We start from the raw sequence: 9,647 nt of genomic DNA, 5'->3' as shown, positions 1-9,647 counted from the left end.
GATGCCATGAAATTTTCGGAAGAGTATTTGTCTCTTTGCTCCATAGATATATGTGATATGTTAACTATTGGTGAAAATATTGATTGGTTGGTTGCCCCCTCTATTGTGATGATGATGACTCTTCAATTGACTCTTTGCTTGATTCTAATGATTTTGACAATTATCTTCTAAAAATGATATTATAGAATCTTAGGTACAAGGGATCAAGCTTAAGGCTCTCCCTTCGCACCTCAAGTATGTCTTCTTTGGAGATGAAAAAGCCTTTCCAATTATCATTTCTAAAGAACTCACGTCTTCTCAAGAATGCACATTAGTGGAAACATTGAAGATCTACAGAAAAGAAATTGGGTGGACTCTAGATGATATCAAAGGAATAAGTCCTTCCCTCTATATGCACAGAATTTTTCTAGAAGACGGAGCCAAGGCCATCGTCCAACCTCAAAGAAGATTTAATCCAACGATGAAGGAAATAGTTCATAAAGAAATCATCAAACTCCTTAAAGCCTGAATAATATATCAAGTTCCAGATAGCCAATGGGTAAGTCCGATACATGTGGTACCAAAGAAAACTGAATGGCCATTGTAAAGAACGAAAAAGGTGAAGTGATTCCAATGAGAGTACAAAACGGTTGAAGAATGTGTATAGATTTCAGAAAACTAAATGAGGTAACAAAAAAGGATCACTTTCCTATTCCTTTCATTGACCGAATGGTTGAACGGCTTTCCGGAAAACCATATTTTTGTTTTCTTGATGGATTTTCATGATTATATCAAATACCAATAGTATAGAAAGATCAAGAAAAGACCACGTTTACATGCACTTACAATATACATGCATTTAGGAGAATACCATTTGAGCTATGCAATGCCTCAGGTATGTTTCAACGATGTATGATGAGTATTTTCTCTGAATATGTAGAAAAGTGCATAGAAGTTTTCTTGGATAATTTCATGGTGTATGATAATTCATTTGAAGACTGTTTACACATTTGAGTTTGATTTTAAAAAGATGCATAGAAACCAATTTAGTTCTCAATTATGGAAAGTGTCACTTCATGGCTTCTCAGGGAATTGTTTTAGGATATCTAGTGTCATCTAAAGACATAGAAGTAGATAAAGCAAAAATAAATGTCATTACTAACCTTCCCTATCCTAAAAGCTTTAGGGAAGTGCGATCTTTTCTTGGTAGTGCAGGATTCTACAGGAGGTTCATTAAAGACTTTTCCATAATTGCATTCCCTTTGTCTAAACTTTTCCAAAGATGTCATATTTGATTTCAACGATAAATGCAAGGAACCTTTGACAAGCTTAAGGAGAAGTTGACTTCAACTCCAATCCTCCAACCACCCCGATGGGACCTGCCATTCGAGATCATGTTGATGCTAGCAACCTAGCAGTTGGGACGGTATCAAGATAGAGAGTAGACAAGAAGTGCAATGTGATCTGTTTTGCATTGAGGATTCTCAATTCATCTCAAATCAATTATTCCACAACAGAAAAGGAATTTCTTTCCATTATTTTTGCCTTAGATAAATTTAGATCTTACATTCTTGATTTTTCAATCATTGTTTATATTGACCACGCCGCTCTTAGGTACCTTATGACAAAAAAAAGAATCCAAACTCAAACTTGTAAGGTGGATCCTACTTTTGCAAGAGTTCAACTTGACCATCAAAGACAAAAAAGGGTCAAAGAATTCAGTAGCCGACCACCTAAGTCGAATCGTGTAAGAAGATGAGTCAATTCCAATTAGAGAAGACTTTCTTGATGAACACCTTTTCAAGGTATCTACTTTTCTACCATGGTATGCCGACATTCTATTATTTTCGATTCACTTGAATGTTTAGCAATCATAGTTTTCTTTGTTATTTTAATTGAATTCTCTTATTACATTTAATGATCTTCTATGATATTCAGATGACAGAAATGAATATGTTGATTGGAGAATTGAAGCCTTTGCAAAGAGGATGGACTACTAAAGTAAGTAAGGAAATTTAGAAACTAAAATGTTACATGTGAATGCATGGAGAAAGTATTCAAATCACAATGTCCAATGACTCAGTAGATAAATTTGGAGATATATTTCAAAAATGGAAGATATGTGCGATTGAAGATGGTAACATCAAATTCATTGATGTGAAATACATGAGCATCCACCCAAAATTTGAGATATCATTATCAAAAGATAGTGAAGTCAAAGAAGTCGAAGGAGAAATTTTTTGTCTCAATAAGGAAGTTTTTTTTTAGTTTTGAATCATTAGTGCATAATGTTCAAACGAGTACTCCAATTATAGGTTTGGTTATATGGATTTTTTATTTTCTTTTATTAAATTTAATTAATAATTAATAATTTTTTATATATTTTTTTTCAGATGTGATTGGTGGAGTTATACAAATAAAGCCTCTAATTTAAAGAAAGCTTCATGATGGAAATTATTCAAAAAAGAGAAAGGTTCTGCTATTGATAATAAGTGCGCTCCATTAAGTATTTATTTTAAGAACGCTTTTCCTAAACAATTGTTACTATATTATAAACCTTACGTTTTTTGACTTTATGTAAATTTGCTCGTATTTGAACAACTACATTGTGTATATGAAAGATATTATTATTTGTTTTGATGTAACTACAACATTGTATTGTTTTAGTATATTAACGTATTGTTTTAACAGTTTTTTAATATATCAAATATCAATCAAATAGTAATCAGTCAACAATCAAATAACAATATGCATCATTAAGTATCAGCATCAAATAGTAATCAGACAATAATCAGTTAACAATCGCTATTACTAGTAGTTAGATAACAATCAAAATCAAATAGCAATCAAACAACAATCAATATCATTAATAGTAATCATCATCAAATAGTAATCATATAGCATTTGGATAGCGATCATATGTTAATAAGATAACAATCAAATGGTATAGTAGAAGTTCATATTGAAATCAGATGACAATTAAAAGACAATCATATGACAATATTAGAAACTACAGTTAGAAACTACAGTTAGAAACTACTAATTATGTGATAAAAAATAAAGATAACCAGGTGTCAATCAAATTGCAATATTAGAAACTGCGAAATGTTAGATAAAAAAAATAGAAGGTAATCGTATGACAATCAAAAGAAAATCAGATGGCAATATCAGAAACTACTAACTAATTGACAAAAAAAAAATAAGATAATAAATAACAATATAAAAAAAATAAGTTTATCATAATTTCCTTTGTAGTTAACAAAATAATAATAATAATCAGACAGTAATTAAGTGATGATCAGAAGGTAATCAAAATTTGCCCATATCTGATAAATTATAATAGGTAAAAACTTATAGCCACATGACAAACAAGTATTCCTTTAGCTAGCATAAAACTAAACTTCCATGTTTAAACTATTGAAGGAGGAGAAGAATCAATCACAATTATTCTCTTTTGATGGTGTACATCAGTCCTTGTAAAAATAGAAGAAATGAGAAGTGAAAAACAGGGTTGAAATGATAAAATGTATAAAAGTAAAAGAGAAGAAGAATTAAAGTTCAAGTAATCGAAAGTGAAGTAAAAATCAGATAATAATCGATATAATCAAACAATAATCAGATAACACTCTATATCATTAGCAATCATATAACAAAAAAATATCAAATAAAAAGCATATCACAATCACATAACAATCAAATAGCAATTAAACTCCATACAGTGAATCAGTAAGGGCATTTTTGACCTTTTAGTTTCAATGCCTCATTTTAATTCGACTAGGCTGACTAGTTTTGCTGTTTTTGAAAATTTTAAATTGTGTGGACATTAACCAGATTTTTATATCTTATTTTGACATGCTTACAACTTGCCCTATAAAAAGAATACATTAAACAAAAAGAAAGATAGGTGATATTTCATCTGGACTTAATATTTGAAGCAAAACAATTAACTCTTCATAAAGATATTTTATTTAGATGAAGGAAAAGAAACATTGGAAAAGATGTTACTATAAAGAATTTTTTTTAAAAGAGAAAAAACATGAATACTACAACCAAATTTCTACAAAAAAAAAAAAAAAAAAAAAGTCGGGGAGAGCAAGTTAATAAAAAAACACAAAAAGGAAATACGTAGAAAATGAGAGATTGAATTTACTTATATTAATTTAAGATTTTAAAGGTAAGATGTCATTTTTTTTCTTAAAAAATCATTCTATATTGTGAATTTGAGATTTTAGAGATAAAATGTGATCTTTTAAATTTTTTTATTCTTTTAATGTGAATCCACTTCTTTTAATGTGAATGTACAAAAGTATGAGAGATTTTTTTATTAATAATTTTAATGTGAAAATACATTATAGAACCAAGGTTCGAAATATCGATGTTGATGGAAATATCAAGGTCTTGATTTTATGGAAATATCGATATCAATAGAAATTTTGGGAAAATATGGAAATTGATGAAAATTGTTATAATTAGTTAATGAAACATTGATCATTTTTAATCATAATGTCTATAATTTAAGACAACATTTAAATATTCATTGTAAATGTCTGTGTAAATGTCGATACGAGAGCAGAGATTTAAAAAATAAATGGAAAATAATTACAAAAGAGTATAAAGTTTAAGAATATTTTAAGGTGAAATGATGTGAAAATTATGAAGGTTTTGGATGCTTAAAGAAAAGAGTCACATCAATTCAATTTGAGGTGAAATGATGTAAAAATTTAATGAGATTAAAAAAATAAATATATGTTAATTTTTTGTAGTTTTTTTAAATTCAATTTCTTTAGAAAGGAAAGTTTTCTGCTGAAAATAAAGCTAAAAATTGAGAAAAGTTAAAAATTAGAAAAAAGTAACACATAAAAAAGACTTAATTTTTGTCAAAAATAACATTGACATATGAAATTATAGAATTGTGTGTAATCATAACCATAAGATTAAAAAAGTTGAATTAAGCTAACGTAGTTAATTAAAAAAAAATGAAATTTTCTTGAAATATCAAAAATTCTCGAAATCTCAAAATGGTTCAAAATTTCAGACATCCCCAAATTTGGTCGAAATTGAGGGAAAGACTTTTAACTACTAATGAAGTATAATAATTGTCCATAAATATAATTAAATTTTTTCGAGGTACAATGAAAAGACTTTTAACTACTAATGAAGTATAATAATTGTGAAGTATTAATTATTTCTCGTTGACAATGACAATGTAATAAAATAAGAACCAAGGAGCAATATTCGTTGGCAAAGAGTGACACCATAGCGTTGAAACATTCAAGGCTTAAATTATTTGATACGTCGGCAAAGAGTGACACCATCTCCAATGGAGATGATAGCTATCTCCACCCGCATGTCATTTACTAGAAAAGCATTGAGTTGTTGCAGATGAGTTTTGTTCTCCTTCAAATCTTCATGAACGTCATCATCGCTTAGTGCCACTGATCCAAACCACAAAGTGTTATCATAGGCAATTACTCCACCTACCTTCACTAGTTTTAGAAGCAACTCGTGATATTTAATGTATTCTGATTTTTTGGCATCAACAAATGCAAAATCAAACTCTTCTTCTTTGCCCTGTTTCAAAGAAACAATAATATCATATTTAATTTCTTCCTGAATAAAATTTTCATCAAACTATTCTCCATTAATTTTTAGATATTATTAGATATATCATACGTTGTGTTCATTTATTTATTTTAGTAGAAAAAGTTACCTACAACTTTAGCAAGCTTTCTCTTTAAAAGTGGTTAATGTACTTATATACCAAATATGATTCTTGTTCTAATTTTCCTTTGACTATCATCGTTCAAGTTAGTCGTATCTTATATTAACTCAATTTTGTTGACTCAGCTATAGTATGTATTCCTCAATAAAAGTAATAATAAACAAACATAAATGAATAGGCTAAATTTTCTTATATCCAAGTTTCTATTTCATCATGGATTGTTTAAAATAAATAAAATATTAATAAAGAATATAATTTAAAAACATGAAATGAAGATTTGAGCTTTTAATTCATAAATAAGTTTTGTACTTTAAAATAATGTTAGAATTGTGTTTTAATTGACCTAGGTTGACATTGATAATTTGACATGTATTTATTTTAACAGATGAATTATCTTACTGAATGAGATATATATATACTAAATGACTATATTTATCGATTATTCATCACTTATCGAAAAAAATACTAATGATCACTTTTTTATAATAAAACATTTAATACACATAACTTTTTTAAAAAAAAAAAAAAAAAAAAAAAAAAAAAAAAAAAAAAAATTCCTTTATTTTAAAAAGAGGAATATTTTATGCACCCCTTTATTTATAGATACATAAAAAATAAAAGAACCCATAACTAAATAAAAAATTAAAAAAAATCTTATCCGTCTCTCTACTTTTTTTCAAATTTGATTATAAATTTAAAACAACCCACTACCTAAATACCACTAAAACCAAGTCATTACTTCAAATTCGTTTGTTATAGGAATCCGTAAGTAACTAATTTGATTGCAAAAATAGGAAATAAAACTAAATAGCAGTAAACAAAAAATAGGGTAACATCACCCAAATATTTTTGTGTACTAAATTTGTAATCTGAAGAATAGAAAAGCATGTTTAGAAAATGCAACTTTCAATCACTTACATCATTGAGGAGGTCATTTAGGGCAACCAATGCTTCAGATTCCACAAAATTGATCTTATGATCAACTCCTGCCTTTTTCATAAATGGCAAACCAAATTCGAATGATTGTCTATTCACATCAATTGCTGTTATCTACACATTCCAGGTAAAATAAATAAATAAAACAATAACTATATGAATTTTAATAATAAAGTTGATAATATATCTTCTCAAATTCATGTAAAGTAAATGCACTCCACCTTCTAATTTTTGGTGCATTAATAGATCCCTCACTTTTTAAAAATTGTTTATCTCAACCATTTTTATGAAAAACCCCTCTAACATCTTGGTGACTATTTAGTTTTTTAATCTCAAACTTTTTTTTTTTTTTTTTTTTGTTTCCATCGATGAAACTTTTAGTTTAAGATCTTCTTGACTATTTGGTTTTAAATTTTTTTCACTTTTATAATTAAGTCTATAAATATTTCTCTCATCTTTAAATTTTTTATGTGAAACTTTTGCACTTAAAAAAAGTTGCAAATAAGCTAAGAAATGGTGAGAAAATGTATCTAATTTTCAAAAACAAAAAACAAAATAGTTTTAAATTATAGAACTTTGATTTTGGGTTTTTAAAATTTATGTTTGTTTTCTCCTTGTTTCTAACTCTCAATTTTCACACTTTGTAAGTATTTGAATTCTTAGCCAATTTTTGAAAACTACATTTTTTATTTTTTATTTTTTAGTTTCCATTTGTCTTTAATTTTGAAAACATTTCTAAAGTATAGACAACAACAAAACATTGAAACCAATAGATGGAAGTGGATTTTAGAGGCTTAATTTTTAAAAACCAAATGATCAAGTCCAAACCAAATGATTAGGTCCCGAACCATTTGATTTTTGGTTTAAAATTTTTAAAAGTTAAAACTATAAACATCCCTTCCACCTCTAATTATCTTACTTTATTGTTTACTTTTATTCATGTATACAAAAGTGAATCTGTGAATGTCACATTTTGAAATTTTGGAATTGGGCTAATTTAGATGACTCACAAACAGCCACTTAATGATTACGTCTCTGACTATTTAAACAATTTTGGAATTGACTAGTTTATCATTTATGTTCAAAGTTCAAAGACTCTGAAGCATGAACGAAATACTGAAAATAATTATATGAAAAAAAAATGATAAAAGGAAACTTTCTTGTTTAACTTGATGATAGAAGATAATGTATATTTAAAAGAGAGAAAAAATCAGAAATCCATTTGCCAATCGCACGTAATCAAATGAAAATTAATTAAGCCGTAGCCGATGGCGAATTTGCGGGCAGTGCAAGTGCAGTGACGATGGAGATTAAGGGGAAATTAAGCCGTGACTACCTGGCCATCGGCGGGCAGTGCAAGTGCCGTGGTGAGGAGCGAATAGCCAGTGAATACACCGATCTCTATAGTTTTCTTTGCGTTCATCAATTTCAAAAGCATTGATAGAAACAATCCTTCATCTGCTGGTACAATCATCAAACTCCTGTAACTCAATCCCCAAAATTAAAATTCTAAACTATTAACCACTCTGATCTTATACGATTATCAGACAAAATACATCCAAATCGATCGATCATTCAAAAATTGAATCAAACCGATTGAAGAGTCGGAAACTCACCTGCGCTTGTCAAACTTCTCGAAGGTGGATTCCCTGAGTTTCTTCAACTGTTCGTGCTCTCTAGGATAGGCGTTGCCTTCGAGTATATACTGCAATCAAATTCATGTGTTTCAACTTCGAAATTAACGTCAGTCATTTTTCTTTTCAAATTAAATAGCTCTTGATTGAATTTCAAGGATGGTTGAGTTTAATTAATCTGTGGCGTAATCGCGAGTAATCAACGTAATCAGAATTGAAGGATTATGTTAGTTACTCTGTAGCGTCGGTAGTAATTAACGCAATCATCAGGGTTCAGCGCAGGGATAAATGAATTAGTTCAGGAATCGGAGTGAAAACAAGAACAAAGTTGAGATTGGAATAGGAGAGAACCTGGAGAAGAGCGGTGCTCTGGAGGATGTTCTTCTTGGGGGAATCGTCCGCCATAAGCTGAACTGTAATGAAGGCGCTTGGATGCTTGGAATAAAGCGTGAAAGCATTTCAAACAAACTCTGGCTTGACTATTATATAGCAGAGACATTTTTTTTTTTTTTTTTTTTTTTTTGGCAAATATATACGAGAGACTTGAGGGCAAAGATTAGGTGTAGCATGCATCTTTTTTTTCTTTTTTTTTTTTTTAATAATCTAGGGCAGCACCTAAATTATCCCATCGCAAATTTACTTTACTTCTTTTTTGAAATATTTTAATTTTCTTACATGTAAAGAGAGTGAGATGTGGTGATGCAAGATTTGGGATAAAGAAGCACTTTCACATGTCGTTAGCAATTGAATTTGTAATTTCGGAGAGGACCTAAAAATAAAGACAAAATTGCTCTTATGACTAAGTAAGTAGGATGTTCAAAAAACTCGATGACCCAAAAATCGATCAACCCAACCCAACCCGTACGGTTTGGGTGGGTTGTGTTATCAACTCATTTAGGTTAGGTTGGGTTCAAATAAATGAAAATTTTTTTGGTTGGGTTGGTTCATGGGTTCACCTAATATAACCCGAACCAACCTGAATTTATTATTAACTTTAAAATATGTTTTTTTTATTACTCATAACACAATTATTTATATATATTGATTTTAATTTTATTTAATTTTAATATTTTTTAAATAATTTATTCTTCAACAACTCTCAAAATTAGTTTCTTTGCATTTTAGAAATAAAATTTTCACTATATAAATTGAAATTGAGTTGTTAATCTTAATTCAATATATGAAAATAATTAAATTAGATTTTTACATATTTATATTTTACTTCTTTTTATAACAAAATTTTAAATAAATGACTCGATTAACCCGAACCAACCCAACTAAAATATTTCATGGTTGGGTTGGGTTCATTTTTTAATAAGGGTTATTTAGGTTGAAAAAATTTACAATCCAAACAATTGGGTTGGGTCTCAAAAGTC

At 28.7% G+C, this 9,647-nt stretch overlaps 1 protein-coding gene across 1 annotated transcript; it reads right to left on the bottom strand.

Moving 5' to 3' along the window:
* Positions 1 to 5,049: 5,049 nt before the first annotated feature.
* On the bottom strand, positions 5,050 to 8,899 carry LOC120081254 (flavonoid 3',5'-methyltransferase-like). Its single transcript, XM_090315677.1, has 5 exons — positions 8,623 to 8,899; positions 8,254 to 8,342; positions 7,974 to 8,118; positions 6,620 to 6,751; positions 5,050 to 5,550 (listed from the first exon to the last, which is right to left on the bottom strand). Exons 1-5 carry the CDS (start codon positions 8,674 to 8,676, stop codon positions 5,263 to 5,265), a joined length of 708 nt encoding a protein of 235 aa, XP_090171803.1. The 5' UTR covers positions 8,677 to 8,899; the 3' UTR covers positions 5,050 to 5,262.
* Positions 8,900 to 9,647: the final 748 nt, after the last annotated feature.

Source organism: Benincasa hispida, chromosome 7 (genome assembly GCF_027475165.1).
Source record: "Benincasa hispida cultivar pf3 chromosome 7, pf3_genome.v1.1, whole genome shotgun sequence".
NCBI classification, from domain to species: Eukaryota; Viridiplantae; Streptophyta; class Magnoliopsida; order Cucurbitales; family Cucurbitaceae; genus Benincasa; species Benincasa hispida.
The sequence above is the reverse complement of the archived record's forward strand: the minus strand, read 5'-3'. Positions and strand labels throughout refer to the sequence as shown.